The sequence below is a fragment of the Odocoileus virginianus genome, chromosome 10 (genome assembly GCF_023699985.2).
Source record: "Odocoileus virginianus isolate 20LAN1187 ecotype Illinois chromosome 10, Ovbor_1.2, whole genome shotgun sequence".
Taxonomy (NCBI): Eukaryota; Metazoa; Chordata; class Mammalia; order Artiodactyla; family Cervidae; genus Odocoileus; species Odocoileus virginianus.
This window is the reverse complement of record NC_069683.1, coordinates 42,582,458-42,602,588: the sequence shown is the minus strand read 5'-3', so window position 1 is coordinate 42,602,588 and position 20,131 is coordinate 42,582,458. Positions and strand designations below refer to the sequence as shown.

General features: G+C 41.4%; 1 protein-coding gene and 1 non-coding gene across 7 annotated transcripts in view; both read left to right on the top strand.

Moving 5' to 3' along the window:
* The window catches only part of JHY (junctional cadherin complex regulator), an 80,574-nt gene that overhangs the window by 54,575 nt on the left and 5,868 nt on the right, over nt 1–20,131 (top strand). For all 6 annotated transcript variants that reach the window (XR_002311057.2, XM_020878596.2, XM_020878515.2 and 3 more), the window contains 3 exons: nt 4,184–4,478; nt 18,149–18,229; nt 19,002–19,130. Coding sequence is in view for 5 of the 6 variants with exons in the window: in XM_020878596.2 (XP_020734255.2) it covers nt 4,184–4,478; nt 18,149–18,229; nt 19,002–19,130 (505 nt within the window). In the remaining variant the exon portion in view is untranslated. The remainder of the gene's footprint in view (nt 1–4,183; nt 4,479–18,148; nt 18,230–19,001; nt 19,131–20,131) is intronic.
* LOC139037285 (U6 spliceosomal RNA) lies at nt 1,918–2,024 on the top strand. The gene has a single exon (XR_011490107.1). It is a non-coding gene; the product is annotated as a U6 spliceosomal RNA (small nuclear RNA).

The following is a 20,131-nucleotide window of genomic DNA, read 5'->3' as shown; positions in this document are numbered from 1 at the left end:
TTTAGCAAGATTTAGAATTCACTTCCTAGAAGAGATAGTGATAGATAGATAGCAGGCATTTTTGTCTTTTTCCCCCTGACTTTAGAGGGAGTGCTTCTAACATTTTGCCATTAAAAATATTTAATTTTTAGTACTTAGGGAGATATAGAGGAAACATCCTCCTATTTCTATTTTTTCCAAAGATCTATCATAAATAGATGCTTAATGTTAACTAATACTTTTTCTGCATCAATTGAAAATTTTTCTCCTTTAATTCTTTAATGTGGCTAAATGTAGTAACAGATTTTCTAATATTCCACCAACCTTTTACTCCTAGGACAATCCCAACTTGTCATACTATTTTTAATAAACTGCTCAATTTGATTTGTTAATGCTATTTAGGATTTAACATTCACATGCAGGAAGTGAGACTGGCTTAAAATTCTCCAATCTATCACTGGCCTTGTCTGGATGTGTTGTCAATTATACCAAGATTATACCAGCCTTAGAATAATTCCCTCATTTCACATCCTCTGGGATATACAATTGGAACTGTTACTTGAAAGCTTCATAGAACTTTTCAGTAAATCCGTTTAGTTCACATGTGTTTTTTTGTTTGGCCTTTCTTTTGTTGCTGTTTGTGGGCAGATTTTAAACTTTAAATTACTTACATTTTTTGGGATACTCATATCGAGTTAATTTCTACTATCTTAATTTATCCTAACCACCCTACTTTTTTCTAATATCACCTTTTTTAAAAAGTATTATCTTTTGAACTGATAGAACTTTGTTACCTTTCCCCTCTACTGATTTGGAAATGCATATTTTCTATTCTCTTTTTTTAAACTTACATACTTAACTAGTCTAGTGTTAAATTAATATTCCTGTTGTCCTGCAGACATACTCAAAATCATTGGATTGTTCTGATCCAGTCACCCTTTGTGTCATACATATTCTTTTCATTCAGCATCTTATATCTCCTAATTGCTGTTTTATTATTGCTGGATAGAGTCCATGCTGTTTTAGATTTAACCGATTGTTTATTAATGTCTTTGCTTCCCATCTTTCTTCCATTTCACTCTTCCTTCCTCAAGTAGATCCTTTAGAAGTTCTTTCAGCAAATACATTTCACTGGTAAACTTACCTGAAATTCCTTTACTTTATTCTCTTAAATTACTGTTTAACTTGGTAAAGAATTAAACCTTGAAAACAGTGTCTTTCTATTTCCTGGCTTCTGTATTTCTTTGAAAAGACTTTTACCAATGTAGTTATCATTCTTTTTGTCTTTTATTCTCTTGTTGGTTTTGAGGCCTCTCCTTTGTTTTTTGTGTTTTCAAGCTTCACTATGACATATTTAGTTTAAGATTTATAATCTTGCTTATGACTTTTCTGGGCTTCCTAAATCTGAAGGTTCATTTTTTTTCATAAATTCTGGAAAACCATCACCCATTTTCCCTTTGAATACTATATCTCCCAAATTTGCTCTATTTTCCCTTCAGGAACACACAATAGATACATTTTTGATCCTCTTATTCTAGACTCCATGTCTTTTTAACTGTTTCTTATTTCCCATCTCACATCTCTCTGTGCTTCTTTCTGAGAAATTTCCTGTTTATAAATCTCTGGCTATGTCCAGTATGGTCTTTAATGTGCCCACTGAGTTGTAAATTTCAGTGATGATGCTTTTCGTGTCTAGAATTTCTGCATGGTTCTGATTAAAATCTTCCTGTTCCTTTTTCAGAATATATTTCTTAGAGTTTTTATTTCATATTTCATGTCTTTAATCATACATATGCTTGCTTATAAATGCTTTCTAATATTCAGTTATCCTAAATTCTTAGAAATCTACTACTGCTTTGTGTGTGAGTGTGCATGTGTATCTGGACTCTTCTTATTTGGTAGGTTATTTCCTTACATGTTCTAAAATTTTGGATTGTGGTGCTCGCTTCGGCAGCACATATACTAAAATTGGAACGATACAGAGAAGATTAGCATGGCCCCTGTGCAAGGATGACACGCAAATTCGTGAAGCATTCCATATTTTTTTGAGGAGTATGCTCGAGAAAAAAAAAAAATTTTGGATTGTGAACTTATGTGTAGCCATCTTATCTGTAGACACCTAAGCAGTTTTGGGTGGGGATGTATCCTTCCAGAGAACTTTTATTTAATACTCTTTTCCACTGTAATTTATTACAGGATACTGAATATAGTTACCTATGATATATAATGTTTTTCATCCATTCTATATACAATAGTTTGGGCCTTCCCTGGTGGCTTAGATGGTAAAGAACCTGCCTGGAATATGGGAGACCCGGGTTGAATCCCTAGGTTGGGAAGATCCCCCAGAGAAGGAAATGGCAACCCTCTAATTCTTGCTGGAGAATGCTATGGACAGAGGAGCCTGGCAGGTTCATGGGGTTACAAAGAGTCAGACATGACTGAGTGCAACTAACACATATAATAGTTGCATCTGCTAGTCCCAAACTCCCAACCCAACCCTCCCCTGACCCTTGGCAACCACAAGTCTGTTCTCTATGTCTGTGAGCCTGTTCCTGTTTCATAGATAAGTTCATTTGTGTTATATTTTAGATTCCACATGTTAACTGATATGGTATTTGTCTATCTCTTTCTGACTTACTTCATTTAGTATGATAATCTCCAGGTCCATCCTTGTAGCTGCAAATGGCATTATTTCATTCTTCTTTATGGCAGAGTAATATTCCATTGTGTTTATATACCACATCTTCTTTATCCGTTCATCTGTTGATGAACATTTAGGTTGTTTCCATGTCTTGGCTACTGTAAATACTGCTTCTATTAACATAGGGATGCACAGTATTTTTTCAAATTATACTTTTATCTGGAGATATGCCCAGGAGTGGGATTGCTGTGTCATATGGCAACTTTATATTCAGTTTTCTGAGTAATCTCTGTACTGTTCTCCATAGTGGCTGTACCAATTTACATTCCCACCAACAATGTAGGAGGCTTCCCTTTTCTCCACACTCTCTCCAGCATTTCTTATTTGCAGACTTTTTAATGATGGCCTTTCTGACTGACATAAGGTAGTAGCTCGTTGTCATTTTGATTTGCATTCTTCCAGAGAACTTTTGTATCTGCTTCTGCCACCTACAGAGGTATCCTTCCTCCAGCATCATTTTTATGTTAATTTCTTGGTGTTGGAGTTCCATGATTATGTAGGTAAGGTAAATTTGAACCCCAAATATTGCCCCAAATTCCTAGGGAATTTTTTTTTCCTAGTTCAGAGCCTAGACAAAGATAGTCTTGCTCTGTTGTTTCTCAAGGCTGGTGAATGAGTTTTTTTTACTAATCTGCCTTTTTATTGAGGCTGTATCTCTTCAGAGTTTCCCTGGTGGCTCAGATAGTAAAGAATCTGCCTGCAATGCAGGAGACCTGGGTTCGATCCTTTGGTCGGGAAGATCCCCTGGAGAAGGGGATCTTCAAGGGTGAGAGTCTTAGTGTAGGTATCTCACTTCTGATTCCCTCTCCCACACAAGGCCAAGGTCTGACATATCTAATAACAGTGATAAATGGTAAAATGTAAGCACTTAGGTTCAAAATTCCCTAAAAGAAAGCTATAGCTTCAGCTCATCCAAAATCTGCTTTAGTTTTAGTTCCTCTTTAGTTTGTGGTCTTTGAAGATTCCCCATCTTTCTTACAAATTCAGTTGTATAATTAAAAGGATATTTGTTTAATTTAATCCACCATATCCAGGCATTTTGTGGTGGAAAGGCCTTTGATTTTTCAGAATGATGTTTTTTCTACTCTGAATGCAGTAAATGAAAGTTCTGAGTAAGAGCTAGAATATCCTAAAGAAAAAATAGGGGGATATTATGAATAATAATATAATTATGAAAAGATTAAAGGGCATTAATTTGTTTGTCATGCATGATAAGTCACTTCAGACAAGTCTGACTCTTTGCAACACCATGGACTATAGCCCGCCAGGCTCCTCTGTCCATGGGATTCTCCAGGCAAGAATACTAGAGTGGGTTGTCATTTCCTCCTCCAGGGGATCTTCCCAATCCAAGGATGGAAACTGCATCTCTTATGTCTCCTGCATTGGTGGTGGGTTCTTTGGGAGTGGTAAATACAGTAAATCAATGGTTCATAAAGACTTTTATGCTAAGTCTTATGTATCTACATTTTAACAGATTTGTGCTTTTTTTGTTTTTCCTTTAAGGAAATTCCATTCTTCCTCTGAGGAACAACCTGCTAAGGCTTCCCCAGATTCCCGACTCTCCCAGATAATGGAGCAGCATCAGCAAGCCCTGCTGCAGCTGACAGAGGTGCAGCCACACGAAGGGGCCTCACCTGGCCTCACCCTTCCACCCATACTGTCAAGGGTGGAGAGTGAATCCCAACTCAATTCAGAGAGAAGCCAAAGAAACCAAGTGAAAATCAGCCGCAGCAATTCTGAAAGCTATCTGTTTCAACTGGAAAAGGGGAAAAAGCATAGGAAAAGAAGCAGCATTAAGGTAATAACAGCATCTTACTTAACCTTCCATTTTGATAATACACATGGTCCTTGATTTTCATTCCCCTTATCATAGGCCTGGAATAGGGATGCTCCTCTTCCTCTTCTTCCTGCCCCCATCCCCTAAGAACTCTTCCTTGACTCTCATCTCAACCTCAGCTCCTGCATTAAAACACCCAGGACAGCCAATGACTGCACTTTTCTTCTGAAATATTTGCTTTACTGAGTTCTGTGTTTACTATAACTCAATACCATACTATAAGATTCACCATGGGGTGGGGGGGGTGGTGAGAGGGAGGTTCAAGAGGGAGGGGACATATGTATACCTTTGGCTGATTCATGTTGATGTATGGCAGAAACCAGTATAACACTAAAGCAATTATCCTCCAAGGAAAATATTTTTAAAACAACAACAAAAAGATTCACCATCATTAGCACCTTTGTGCACTGAAGTCTTTCCCATCAGGTCTGCTTTACTAAATAAAGGAAATGGGGGTGGGAGGCAAAAAAGGAAGGTTTCCAGGAAGAAATGAAGAAGTCTTTTTATGTCCTTTGTGTTTCTCCACTGTTTCAAACAATAAAAACTCAGGAGACACCACTTGTTTCTAGTGTCAAATAGTAAGGGAAAAGCTGGAAAATGCTTTAAGGGACAACAGGGAAAGACTTGGTTGGAAGCAATAGGCCTGTAGTGGATAGGCCCTCCCAGGAACAGACTCTGAAATGTTGATTTGTGAGCTGGAGCCCTCCTCCAGAACCACCCCTGGAAGGGAGGGAGCAGGCAGGGCCAGGTGAGGGAGAGGCAGCAGCTTTGAGGCTCAAAGCGGAGGCTTCAGCCAAGCCCACGAGGGTTCTGAAGTTGGGATGGCCCTTCAGAGGCAAGGCACCAGCTGTTCCCTGACACGGATCAGCCACTGGTTGTTGCCTGTCTGTGAGGAAGGGTAGTAACTTTGGGCACGGCTACTTTGGGCTACGACTTTGTTACTTTGGTAATAACTTGGGGCTACTCCACCTGGGTGAGGGCAGTTCTCAGGGAGGGACTCGACTGTGAGCAACAGAAAACGACACTCAGCAGCTGGGGGCACAAGAGTCTGGGTCCAGGGGAGCGTCCACTCTCAGGCAGATTTAGGGAGCCATCCTCAGTTCAACTCAACACACATGTGTTGAATTCCTTCCGGGCACTGGTGTCAGGTGCTGGGGGATGTATAGTGAACGAGCAGCAGGAGTGGACAATTGCCTGGAACTGGGGAAGGCATGCGGGCATGTGGCTTCAGTATCATATTGAAATAAAAAAGAGATGCGGGGTGAACACAGAGGAGCACAGAGGGGGCACACATCCCCACCTGGGGGTCAAGCAGAGTTTCAGGGGTGATTGTGAGGTGTCTGAGAGGACGTTCGCGAACTAACAGAAGAAGAAAGACTGAAGGCACTTCAAGCAGAGGGACCAGCGGGAGCAAATGTTCTGAAGTGTGTGAGGACACAAAGCATGCTGGGAACTGAAGCATCTCAAGGCTGCTGTCACTCAAACTGGGGCTTCCCTGGTGGCTCAGACGGTAAAGAGGGCATGGCAACTCGCTCCAGAATTGTTGCCTGGAGAATCCCATGGACAGAGGAGCCTGGCAGGCTACAGTCTATGGGGTTGCAAAGAGTCGGACACAGCTGAGCGACTAAGCACAGCACAGTCAAACTGGGAGGCCTGAGTGTTGAGAGATGACAGTAGAGAAGTAGGTCAGGGAGTTGGGGGGAGGGGGTTGGGTAGGTCTGCCAGTATCTTGCTTGTCATTGGTGGAAGGAGGGCTCTAATCTCTAGGCTGGAGGGTAGAGGTGCAGGTTGGCAGGAGGCACTGAAGAATTTTAACCACAATTAGCTTAGTTTTTTTATTTTTGTGGGATTAACATTGACCTTTATTTTCCGTTCGTAATTCTTCATATTTTCTGAATTTTTTTTTTTTTGAAACTGAGCATGCATTACTTTTATAACCAGAAGTTTAAAAAAACAACTGAAAAGAGGAGATGATACACAAAGGGCTAGGGTAAAAAACTGGGATATAGTCACAAGACATCAAAAGATACGAATGAAAAGTTTCATGTTAAAGACATTCAAATAAGGTGACAGTTTTTCATTAGAATGGTTTGCACCCTTAGCATTTCTTGAGTTCAGAGGGAAGAAATACTTTTCAATGAAAATAAAGGTCTCTGTAAAAACCAGGCTTTCATTTATTCTTTCTCTATGCTTATGTTTTCCTGTCCTCCATTTGTTATTAACCAGTTACATTTCCCGAGTAACTCTTCTATTACTAGTCCTGCTTCAGATACTTTATCAGATTCAATATCAGGAACAGGGATAATATGCTTTACAGTTAAATATGAGGAATTTCAGTCATGGGTGGTTAATTGAGGGCTTTATTTCTCTTCTGTTTTACTGTGCTTTTGATCATTTTTTTATTGCTCATTAGTCTATTTTCTGGTGTGTGGATAAGTGAAAAGATACAGACGCAAAATTAAGTGTCAGTCACATACTGATCAAATGAGGGTCTTGCAAAGAAATTACAGTGAGTCCCCTGACACATTAGCTGCTCATTTTTGGCCAGAATGTATATGTGTTCATCAGATGATTTATGGATTAATAGAGTTAATGGTTTAAATGTCTCTTTCCCCTTAGTCAGCAGTTTACATGGAAACACTAAAGCATGTGATGACAGAACTGAAGGTGGTCTTCTGGTTAGCAGTCATCAAATTTAGAACCTTATTCTTAGCCTCTGTAGGAGAGAGCTAGATCCTACTAACATTCCTTTTTATTTTTTTTTATTTTCATTGGAGGCTAATTACTTTACAATATTGTGGTTGTTTTTGCCATACATTCACATGAATCAGCCATGGGTGTACATGTGTCCCCATCCTGAACCCCACTCCCACCTCCCTCCCCATCCCATCCCTCAGGGTCATCCCAGTGCACCAGCCCTGAGCACCCTGTCTCATGCATCAAACCTGGACTGGTGATCTACTTCACATATGATAATATACATGTTTCAATGCTATTCTCTCAAATCATCCCACCCTTGCCTTCTCCCAGAGTCCAAAAGTCTGTTCTTTACATCTGTGTCTCTTTTGCTGTCTCACATATAGGGTCATCATTACCATCTTTCTAAATTCCATATATATGTGTTAATATACTGTATTGGTGTTTTTCTTTCTGACCTACTTCACTCTGTATAATAGCAGCCAGTTTCATCCACCTCATTAGAACTGATTCAAATGCATTCTTTTTAATAGCTGAGTAATATTCCATTGCATATATGTACCACAGCTTTCTTATCCATTCGTCTGCTGGTGGACATCTAGGTTGCTTCCATGTCCTGGCTATCGTAAACAGTGCTGCGATGAACATTGGGGTACATGTTCAGTTCTGGTTTCCTCAGTGTGTATGCCCAGGAGTGGGATTGCTGAGTCGTATGGCAGTTACATTCCCAGTTTTTTAAGGAATCTCCACACTGTTCTCCCTAGTGGCTGTACTAGTTTGCATTCCCACCAACAGTGTAAGAGGTTTCCTTTTTCTCTGCACCCTCTCCAGCATTTATTGTTTGTAGACTTTTTGATAGCAGTCATTCTGACTGGCATGAGATGGTATCTCATTGAGGTTTTGATTTGCATTTCTCTGATAATGAATGATGTTGAGCATCTTTTCATGTGTTTGTTAGCCATCTGCATGTCTTCTTTGGAGAAATGTCTGTTTAGTTTTTTGGCCCATTTTTTGATTGGGTAGCTTATTTTTCTGGAATTAAGCTGCAGGAGTTGCTCATATATTTCTGAGATTAATTCTTTGTCAGTTGCTTCATATACTATTATTTTCTCCCATTCTGAAGGCTGTCTTTTCACCTTGCTTAGAGTGTCCTTCGTTGTGCAAAAGCTTCTAAGTTTAATTAGGTCCCATTTGTTTATTTTTGCTTTTATTTACATTACTCTGGGAGGAGGGTCATAGAGGATCCTGCTATGATTTACATAAGAGAGTGTTTTGCCTATGTTTTCCTCTAGGAGTTTTATAGTGTCTGGTCTTACATTTAGATCTTTAATCCATTTTGAGTTTATTTTTGTGTATGGTGTTAGAAGGTGTTCTAGTTTCATTCTTTTACAAGTGGTTGACCAGTTTTCCCAGCACCACTTGTTAAAGAGATTGTCTTTTCTCCATTGTATATTCTTGCCTCCTCTGTCCAACATAAGGGGTCTATAGGTGCATGGATTTATCTCTGGGCTTTCTATTCTGTTCCATTGGTCTATATTTCTGTCTTTGTGCCAGTACCATACTGTCTTGATGACTGTAGCTTTGTAGTATAGCCTGAAGTCATGCAGGTTGATTCCTCCAGTTCCATTCTTCTTTCTCAAGATTACTTTGGCTATTCAAGGTTTTTGTATTTCTATGCAAATTGTGAAATTATTTGTTCTAGTTTTCTAAAAAATACTGTTGGTAGCTTGATAGGGAGTGCATCAAATCTATAGATTGCTTTGGGTTGTATACTCATTTTCACTACATTGAGTCTTCTGATCCATGAACAGGGTATATTTCTCTTATCTATTTGTGTCATCTTTGATTTCTTTCATCAGTGTTTTATAGTTTTCTATATATAGGTCTTTTGTTTCTTTAGGTAGCTTTATTCCTAAGTATTTTATTCTTTTTGTTGCAATGGTAAATGGAACTATTTCCTTAATTTCTCTTTTTGTTTTCTCATTGTTAGTGTATAGGAATGCAAGGGATTTCTGCATGTTAATTTTATGTCCTGCAACTTTACTATATTCAGTTTAGTCTTTTTAGAAAGACTGTTCTGGCTATGTAGTGCAGAGCAAGGAGATGCAGAGCACACCAGGAATAGGGGGTCGTGAGCTAAAAGCTCATGTGAGAACCTCAGAAAGAAAGGAAAGGGTGGCCTTAAAGAGAACAAGGGAAAGTGGACTAGAACGACAGTTCTATATTACAGAGAAGGAAAGGAGGACCAGCTTGCTGTGTCCTCCTGAGAGAGGACCTCAGAGGTTAATGGACATGAAACACCTCAGCCCACTGCCACAGCCCCACAGCTCGAGGTCTTCAACTCACTCACAACCTGGGGTCCTTACCACCACCCCCTCCCACACCCCCACCCAAGGGTTCCTTGAGCTCCTTGTCTGACCCTCCCTCACATCTTCTGTCCTAATTCTTGCCCAGGCCATGGACACCACTACTAGTTGTTTGGAGCTGGGATAGTCCCCAGATTTACGGTATTAAGAAGAAATGTGTTCCTGGGATCATAAGTAACTTATTTTTCCACCAAAACATCATTATATGCTTAGGTTACATTACAGTTAGGTTCTGAGGTACAATTAGTAGTTTTCAAGTACTTCATAAACAGAATAGGGTTTGTACACTGGGCTAGGAAGCCAGACACTATGCATATTATTACTTCTATGGGGAAATATATTCAGAGCTTAGGAACCAACACATTCTCAAGATGAGGATGTCCTGTCCCTCTAGAACTTACGAGTTATCAGGGCCTAAGAAAGAGCTCAAACACACCACTTTGGATGAGAATCTTCTGGGTTAGGGTTCCTACCAACTGTGTATTACTGTGGAAAATGCAAGCTTTCAGCTCAATTTCTAGTGAGCAGAGATCAGTGGAAGTCGCACACTTGGCCATTTCTAAGTTTCCATCACCTAATCTCTGCATAACTTGGCAAGTTATTAATTCACCTGAGCCCTTAGTTCCCCATTTGCACAATTAGAGTTGTTCTTTTGGTAGATTTCATTTGACAGTTAAATGAAATACTGTATTAAAACCTTAGATTGTTGTTGTTGTTTTAGTCACTAAGTCATGTTCGACTCTTTGCAACCCCATGGACTGTAGCCTGCCAGGTTCCTCTGTCCATGGGATTCTCCAGGCAAGAATACTGGAGTGGGTTGCCATTTCCTCCTCCAGGGGATCTTCCTGACCCAGGGATCAAACCCCTGTCTCCTGCATCTCCTGCACTTGCAGATGAATTCTTTACCATTGAGCCACCAGGGAAACCCCAAAACCTTAGCTTAGTACCTAGTGACGAATAGATGCCAACTAGATGTTCATTTCCCTTCCCTTCCTTCTCCTCCTGTAGTCTGAATTTGCATTTTACCTGGGAGGGTAGAGGACAGACCCAGGTGATGGTGGGTATCACCAGACATCTAAGATCTGGAAGAGAGAGAAGAGGAAAAAAGAGAACTTCCACTTACTGCTTCCCAAGCCCTCTTTAAACTTGGGAAATCCTTCCCCTCCTCCTCTTTCTCGGGGATATTACAATCCACTTGTACCCATTTTCTCCATCCAAGACCTTCAGCCTACATCCGACAAAGACAAAGAAGCACTCTTTGTCTGGGGAGCCATTCCAGAAGCTACAATGATTGAGAACCAAGCTATTTGTATAGGACAGCAGGTAGCCGGGGCCCCAGACACAGGGACTCATTACCCAGATCAGGCCCATTTCCCAGTCAAAGCAAATCTCTTGGTCTCCAAGGGAATTGACTTGAATCACAGTAAAAATCTGAGGATTTGTCAAGATAATAGGCCTGAGCACCGTCCCTCTTCTCCTGGCAGTTGTATTGTGACTGATTTATGAATACTCAGCATTGTCCATGCCACTGAATCCAGACGTCAGGCAGTGAGAGATTAACCCAGCACAAGGGATGACAAACAGTATAAAAATATCCACTGTGACCCACAGAGAATAACTGCTTAAGGAATTCTCTGACAGCTGTGCGGAGCTGAGCCACAGTAATTAACTCGTGTGTTTGTTGTCACAGACAATCTGGGTATTGCTGCTCGACTGCTTCTAAGAAGAGGTTTATTTGGATTAAGTTTAGTAACCACAGAGCAAATTTCCTTCCCTTGCTGTTCCCCAGTATTGGAGACATTGTTTTCTATCCCATCACTAAGTAACTCTCTCACCCTTACACATCTGAGGAATGCTCTGGGGGAAAGTCCTGCAGTGTCCCCCCACATCCGGGCATAACCTCTCAGAGTTGACACAAGTCCTCCTGGGGACAGTTGATGTCCTTTTCAGTTCAGGCACCTTTTGCTCCAAGTTTACAGTAAAAGTCCCTCGTCTAGCTTGAGAAGCGTGATGGACGGCTGGCAGAAACCTTCCACCAGGAAATCCTGTGCCAAACTCTGCCGAAGACGTGACCCATGGACACCAGTTCCGAGGGGCAGGTCTGGCCCGGTCAGTCATCAGCTAGAGCCAGAGTTGGCTAATGTCAGCCCATGGGCATCTCATGCAAAGACTAGCAGTGAATCCCACTGGAGATCTGTTGAAAACGTGCCTTTATTTTCCTCATGTTTGGAGACCTAATGAGACTATTATTGTTGATGTAATTTTAAAAAAATTTGAGGGCATCACACTGTCATGACCTTTTGGTCTTGTAACAGCCAAAGAGAGGTAAATCAAAGTAAATTCTAGGGATTATTTGCCTATGACAGCCTTTTGAAGAGACAGAAAGTAGATTAGTGGTTGCCTAGGGCTGGAGGGAGAGAGGGGAGGGGAGTGACTGCTAATGGGTATGGGGTCTCTTTTTAGGATAATGAAAATGTTTTAAAATTGGATTGTGGTGACTCTTGCACAGCTTGATAGCTACACTAAAAACCACTGACTTGTACAACTTCAAATGGGTGAATGTGGTGGTGTGTGAATTTTATCTCAATAAAGCTGTTAAAAAGATTTTTGATGGAAAGGGATCAAACAAAATTGCAGCACTGAGAACCAATCAAGATTACTTGAGGCTAACAAGTGAATCCAGGATTTTTCATTGCCGGTCACCCAGAACAAACTCTGTCAGGAGCCCTGGCGCTCCCTTGAGAAACGTTCCTTCTTATTTTCACTGGCAGCAGCTCAGCCTGTCAAGGGGTCAGTGGCATTTGGAGATGCCCCTTTTGGTCAACACTGTCTTTCGTGTCAGTCTGCAGTATTGGACCCTCGGTTCTGTCTTCCTGTGACCGCCATGACGTCTAGTCCAGGTGATAGTAAGAACTTGGACGGGGCAGCAATAAGCAATTACTCATGCTTCACAATCTGTCTTTTGTGAGTCGGTGGGATGATTAAGCCTAAGCTGCTTCAGACTAAGGATGTGATTTCTGGGCACTAATCATTTCTTTCTCTCAGTTTTGGACAAATTGGATTTGTGACTTGGACATGAGTGGGTTCCCTCCTTTTTCATCTTTGGTTTACTTTGGCAAATAGATAGTAACTTAGTGATTATGCTGAAAACAGTGGCACAGGTGGCATAGGCCAGGTAAAGAACAAATTCGCAGTTGCCAAGAATAGGATATCTGAGCTCATTCACCTATTAAAAATCAGCAGAGGTTTTAAAATGTGATAATACTCGGTGTCATCAAGGTCTGCACAAAAGAAGCATTCTTCTGCCTCCTTAATGGAAGTGTTCATGAATGGCCCTGAATACGTTCACTATTCTGTTTCAATGATCTCAGTTCCCTTCAGAGACGCGAAGAAATAACTGAGAAGTGAGATGAGAAGAAATAATGAGCAGCCCAAAAACAGTGCTCATCCTCGCATGCGTGCATGCGTGCGTGTTTGTGTCAGTCACTCGGTCATGTCCGACTGTGACCCCATGGACTGTAGCCCACCAGGCTCCTCTGTCCAAGGGAATCTCCAGGCAAGAGCACTGAAGTGGGTTGCCATTTCCTTCTCCAGGGGATCTTCCCAACCCAGGGATTGAACCCACGTTTCCTGCATTGCAGGTGGACTCTTACTGTCTGAGCCACCAGGGAAGTCCCCTCAGTTTTCAGATATTATAAAAATTCCATTGTCGTTGGGGAGGAAACTGAGACACACTGACCCCCTCCCCAGGCCTCTACTTGCCAGTCTTAAGTCTAACATACACCCTCCTACTCTCCACCCCCAGTGGAATGAGCTGCACACAGGCAGCCTTTGCCAAGGGGAGGGTCTCAGGAGCCCATCTGGTGGCCTATGTGGGGGGAGGCTGGCCAGGGTCAAGGGCTGTGGGTGGGGGAGCAGGAGGAGAGGTGTGGTCGGAGGAGCAGCTGCGGTGTGTGTGCATGGGGGGCGGTCAGCGCTGAATAGGGGACCCCATGTGGGGTTCCATAATGATCTATACAGTCCATGGAATTCTCCAGGCCAGAATACTGGAGTGGGTAAGCCTTTCCCTCCTCTAGGGGATCTTCCCAACCCAGGGATCAAACCCAGGACTCCCACATCGCAGGCAGATTTTTTACCAGCTGAGTCACAAGGGAAGCCCATGCTCATCCCTAGGACATCTTAAATGTTCAATATTTAAAGGAAGCACTAAATAATTCAACTACAACAAGACAATAGCATGTTATACACAGAAAATATCTAGTGGCAGGGAAACACAGTGTCATGCTAACCTCAATGAAAAATTACAAAATAATTTGTAGCATAGGAAAAATTTTAGAAAAGTAAGAGCAGACACATCTAAAGGGCAGGAAGCAGCTGTACTGGTTTTTCTGTGTGATGACTCCATTCTCTTAAAGGAGATTTATGATTTTTAAATGGCTTCAATGAACACTGTTTCTTCTATATACTTAATGTTATTAATGTTCTAGTCATTTTAGTCCAAAGCCTTCTTTGACCCTGATGCTGGGAAAGACTGAGGGCAGAAGGAGAAGGGGGCAACAGAGGATGAGATGGTTGGATGGCATCACAGATTCAGTAGACATGAACCTTTGACTGTGTGGATCACAATAAACTGTGGAAAATTCTGAATGAGATGGGAATACCAGACCACCTGACCTGCCTCTTGAGAAACCTATATGCAGGTCAAGAAGCAGCAGTTAGAACTGGACATGGAACAACAGACTGGTTCCAAATTGGGAAAGGAGTACGTCAAGGCTGTATATTGTCACCCTGCTTAATTTATATGCAGAGTACATCATGAGAAACACTGGGCTGGAAGAAGCACAAGCTGGAATCAAGATTGCCGGGAGAAATATCAATAACCACAGATATGCAGATGACACCATGCTTGAATGGCAGAAAGTGAAGAGGAACTAAAAAGCCTCTTGATGAAAGTGAAAGAGGAGAGTGAAAAAGTTGGCTTAAAACTCAACATTCAGAAAACTAAGATCATGGCATCTGGTCCCATCACTTCATGGGAAATAGATGGGGAAACAGTGGAAACAGTGTCAGACTTTATTTTGGGGGGCTCCAAAATCACTGCAGATGGTGATTGCAGCCATGAAATTAAAAGACGCTTACTCCTTGGAAAGAAAGTTATGACCAACCTAGATAGCATATTAAAAAGCAGAGACATTACTTTGCCAACAAAGGTCCATCTAGTAAAGGCTATGGTTTTTCCAGTGGTCATGTATGGATGTGAGAGTTGGACGGTTGAGAAAGCTGAGTGCTGAAAAATTGATGCTTTTGAGCTGTGAAAAGACTCTTGAGAGTCCAAGGGACTGCAAGGAGATCCAACAAGTCCATCTTAAAGGAGATCAGTCGTGGGTGTTCATTGGAAGGACTGATGATGAAGCTGAAACTCCAGTACTTTGACCACCTCATGCGAAGAGTTGACTATTTGGAAAAGACCCTGATGCTGGGAGGGATTGGGGGCAGGAGGAGAAGGGGATGACAGAGGATGAGATGACTGGATGGCATCACCAACTCAATGGACATGGGTTTGAGTAAACTGCGGGAGTTGGTGATGGACAGGGAGGCCTGGCATGCTGCGATTCATGGGGTCGCAAAGAGTTGGACACAACTGAGCAACTGAACAACAACAAAGCCTTCTTTAAGAAAGGCTCTCTTCTTTGATCTTTTAGGATTAGATGCACTGAAAGAGTTTTGACTATAAATGTCATTATATAGTATAATGTTATATTAACATTCTAATAAGGCAAATACTATTTACAGAACTTTCATCCTTGCACCATAGAACTGTTGCCTAAATGGCACATGACTTTGGCCCTTTGAAGCCCCAAGGTGTACTATAAAGATTCTGTAGGACCATAGAAATATTGCCTTCAGCTACAAGTCATAGAATTGCTATTTACAACAACTTGAAAAATTCTTGAGTTCATTCTTCTTATATATAGTTAATTCACAAGTAGGTAGTTGCGCTGGTGGTTCCAGAGCTCAAAACATCAGAACCAGTATTTATGATTCTCTTGTTCTTTTTTCTTTCCTGGCCTCAAGACTGCTGCTAGCTCCAGAAATTACATCCACATTCAAGACAAGAAAAAGGGAAAGGGGGAGGGGCTGTGGCAGTCTGAATAAAAGTTTTCCAAGATGCACCCTCTAGCTCATATCTCAAAAGCCAGAGCTCAGTGCTGGGAATAGGGAAAAAGAGAATTTGGTTCTAAGCCTGAAAAACAGCAATGGAGAAGCTAAGTGATCTGACCTCCAGGTAGTCAGCCAATCTGTGTGTATATGTAAATTCACTGTTAAGATTTGAGAATTATATGCAGTAACTATATGATGAAATGTTCCATTTTTAAAGTCTCTTGACTATCTCTACCAAATTCTCTCTTAGGAAAGAACAAATTAGATATAGTGTATATACCCACTCCAGTATTCTTGGGCTTCCCTTGTGGTAAATGTGGGAGACCTGGGTTCAATCCCTGGGTTGGAAAGATCCCTTGAAGAAGGGAAAGGCTACCCACTCCAGTATTCTGGCCTGGAAAATTCCATGGACTGTATAATCCATGGGGTCACAAAGAGTTGAACTTGACTAAGCTACTTTCACTTTTCAATAATTAACAGGAACTTTCAACATTTAGAAAAATGCCCTGTCATTAGCATTTAAACAGGTGGTACCATGTACAGTTCAGAACTGCCATCTCCACGGTATGGCTGTTTATTCTAAGCACCAATTTCGATGTGCCCTAAGATCATTACTGTCACCCAAACCATCTCTTTGGTATTGTCCTTCCTACCCTTCCCAGGTAGCACTAGTGGTAAAGAACCTGACAGCCAGTGCAGGAGATGTTGAGACATGTGGGCTCGATCCCTGGCTCAGGATGATCCCCTGGAGGAGGGCATGGCGACCCACTCCAGTATTCTTGCCTGGAGAGTCCCAAGGACAGAGGAGCCTGAGGGGCTAAAGTCCATATAGTTTCAAAGAGTTGGACACGACTGAAGTGACTTAGCATGCATGCACCCTTCCCAAGGAAGACAACCAAAGGAATTCAGATTAAAGGACCTGGTTTTCCACAAGGGCATCTACTGCAAATAACAAGTCAGATTTCCTGTCAAAAGCAGGAATTTGGGGAAAATCTCATTCTATCCTACAGTCAGGAGTGCCTTAGTATTTTTCCTGCCTATTACTGTGCTCAAGTGTCATAATTTAATAATTAAATGACTTTGTTTTGTATTGTCCCTTTAAATATGCAGGTGATAATAGTTATCATATAAAATTACCTGTACCCTTCAACATATCCATAATCACACTGAATACAATGAATTTCTCAGTGGGTCTTCCTTAGACTCTTAAGCTTTACATGTTTCCTTTCTTTTGAATCTTAATATCAGACAGGGCATTCTCCCTTTGAAGCAGTGTGCTTACCCAAGTCATTTATTGATAGATCACCTGTTCCAGGAAGATCATTCGGTGCAGTGAATGGAATGAAACTAGACATACTTGTCATAGTAGCAGCAAAGTAGGAATGTGTCCGTCATGTTAAAAATATCAATAACAAATCTACCATATGACCCAGCAACCCCACTACTGATCATGTACCCTGAGGAAACCATAATCGAAAAAGACACATGTACCTCAATTTTCAAAGCATCACTGTTTACAATAGCCAGGACATAGAAGCAATCTAAATGTCCATTGACAGATGAGTAGATAAAGAAGATGTGATACACATACATGGTGGAATATTACTCAGCCATAAAAAAGAATGAATTTGAGCCAGTTCTAGTGCGGTGGATGAACCTAGAGCCTGTTATACAGAGTGAAGTTAGAAGGAGAAAAACAAATACAGTATATTAACACATATATATGGAATCTAGAAAAATTATGTTGATGAACCTATTTTCAGGGAAGGAATGGAGACACAGATGTAGAGAATGGACTTGTGGACACAGTAGGGGAGGGAGAGAGTGACATCAACATATATATACTATCAGGTATAAGATGAATAGCTGGTGAGAAGTTGCTGTGTGCCACAGGAAGCCCAGTCTGGTGCTCTGTGATGACCTGGAGGGATGGGATGGGGGGAGAGGAGGAAGGCTAGGGAGGGAAGGAATGCATGTATAATTAGAGTTGATTCGCATTGTTGTATGGCAGAAACCAACACAACATTGTAAAAAAGTTTTTAAATATTTAAACTAAAAATATAGGAAAAAAAAGTAAAAAAAAAATGGTTAATAACAAAGCAGCACTTTACTCACTTGAAATTTTTTATTTATAATTTTGAGAAGTTCAGTGTTTTTTATTGCAGAAGTGGAAAAGTCCACACATGTCAGCCCACCAGCTACAAATTACCAAGGACACTGTTATCAATGATGACCATTAAAATGGAAGAACTGTCAGGACACACCCACTCCCCCAAGGTCCACGCAGGCCACCATTCTTCATTTCGCTTCTCCCCTTTCTCATGTGGCTATGACAACTTGGAAGGGGCGGGGGAGGGGGCGGAACATACAAGTCTCTAAAGGAAACTCTCTCTTTGTATTTTCAAGAGCTCCAAGCTGAAAGGTTATCAGAACAGAGATGTGAAACTTGGAGGCCTCGGACCTGACCTTGAGTCCATCAGAGACAAAGTGAGTGGGAGGAACCTACAGCATTTCCAGGCTCAGATCTGCCCTTTGTCTTCCAGCAGAACTGTATAGAGAGACCCCCAGAACCAAGTTCTAATTCAAACATCTCCCTCTGAATAGAGACCCCTCTGAAATAGCACTGGTATTAATAAGAAGCCCCAGGCACTCCTCCTACCATGAAATAAAATTACTCAGCCAATGTTGTTTTATGTTTCCACCTTTTAAGTTAGTTTTGAAGGCCCAAACAGAAAAGTGGGGCACGTGCCCATGAAAAGAGATGTCTGTGTTATGTGGTTGTTGGTCTTTTCCAATAGAGTTATCTTTAGAATACTGAAGAGTGGCTACAGAGAAGACACTCAGAGTAACAGTTTTCCAGCCCATGAAAAGTGCATCCACTTTATTCTTTCCTCTAGTGAAAGGAGATCTTCATTTAATGTGTTTTAACTGCAGTTGCACTCAAGGCATAAAAAGAGAGTAGAGTTCAAAGTTGGAAGCAAAAATGAAAATAAATTGGGTAAACGCAACAAAGCAGAGGCTGAATGTGATTTAGCCCCTGTTAAAGGAACACTGGGTGTATTAGTGCCCCCTTGAGAGAGAATGATTTCTAGGAGAAACATTAATTTAACCATTTCACTGCTGTCACACATGGTAATACCATTTCCCCTGTACTAATGATACTGTATGCCCAGCTCACTAAAATTAGTGTCACTTGAAAGAGAGAACAGAGTGATCTAGCAGGACCTGTGAGTCACCCTCCCTGTGCTTCTCTGAACAGATGCAGAAGTTAATACAGCAAAAGGAATATGCTAAACAAGTGAAGGAATACAACATGAAGGCACTCTCCATCCCCCCAAAGCCACAAACAGCAATAACTGAAAATAAACCTGCTGTCCCGCGGCAGAAGGTAAGACACTCTCACCAAGGCAGTTCTCTTTTCAATTAGAATTAAAAGGGAATCTTTGTGACCTCATGACTTAAATTCCCCACCTCTTTTGAACACAGAGGATGTTTTAGCTACTACCATTCCTGCAGCACCCCGTCATTCACAGATATTGATGTAAAAGTGATATACCCACATATGCTGCTGGAAGGTTAGAGTCTTTTTTTCCCCTGAGGGTCACTATTATTTTTGTCCTCCATGTGTTTTCCTCCTAGTATTTCAAGTTTGTCACACAAAAATTGAATGCTTAGGTGGTTTTCTTTCTAAAAGAAACTAGTAATCCTGATTAACCATCAATTTCCTTCTCCACCACTAAACAAGTTTTAAGAAATTAGCATGTTCTTGCCATCTCTGGGTGCTGATGTCAGAGGAAAGTCCTTCATTGTTTCAAGTTCACTCCCTACATTTTCCCTAAGCAATGGTACAATAGGTATAGGTTCCTCTACCTAAGAAAATACTTTGGTCACTTGATGTAAAGAGTTGACTCATTGGAAAAGACCTTGATGCTGGGAAAGATTGAGGGAAGGAGAAGGAGGCAACAGAGGATGAGAGGGTTGGATGGCATCACTGACTCAGTGGACATGAGTTTGCCCAAACTCTGGGAGATGGTGAAGGACAGGGAAGCCTGATGTGCTGCAGTCCATGGGGTTGCAAAGAATCAGACACAACTGAGCGACTGAACAACAACAACCCAAGAAAAATGATTTCATAAAATACAGAATGTTCTCCCTCTCAGAAGTCATCCAACTCTAAGTTGTGATGTGAATGAAATATGTTCTATGGGGACACCAAGCTTTGCAGTACAAGTCTCTGCCCCAGTCCCAGCAAGGACGTGGGACCCTTTGCATGAAGGACAAGTGACCCTTTGGTGCTTTTAGGTATTTGGACTTCATGTTCTCTTTCACAGACTCTCATATTTTCTATCTATTGCCTTTCTTCCTCAGACCTTGAAGACCTCAGTCCTC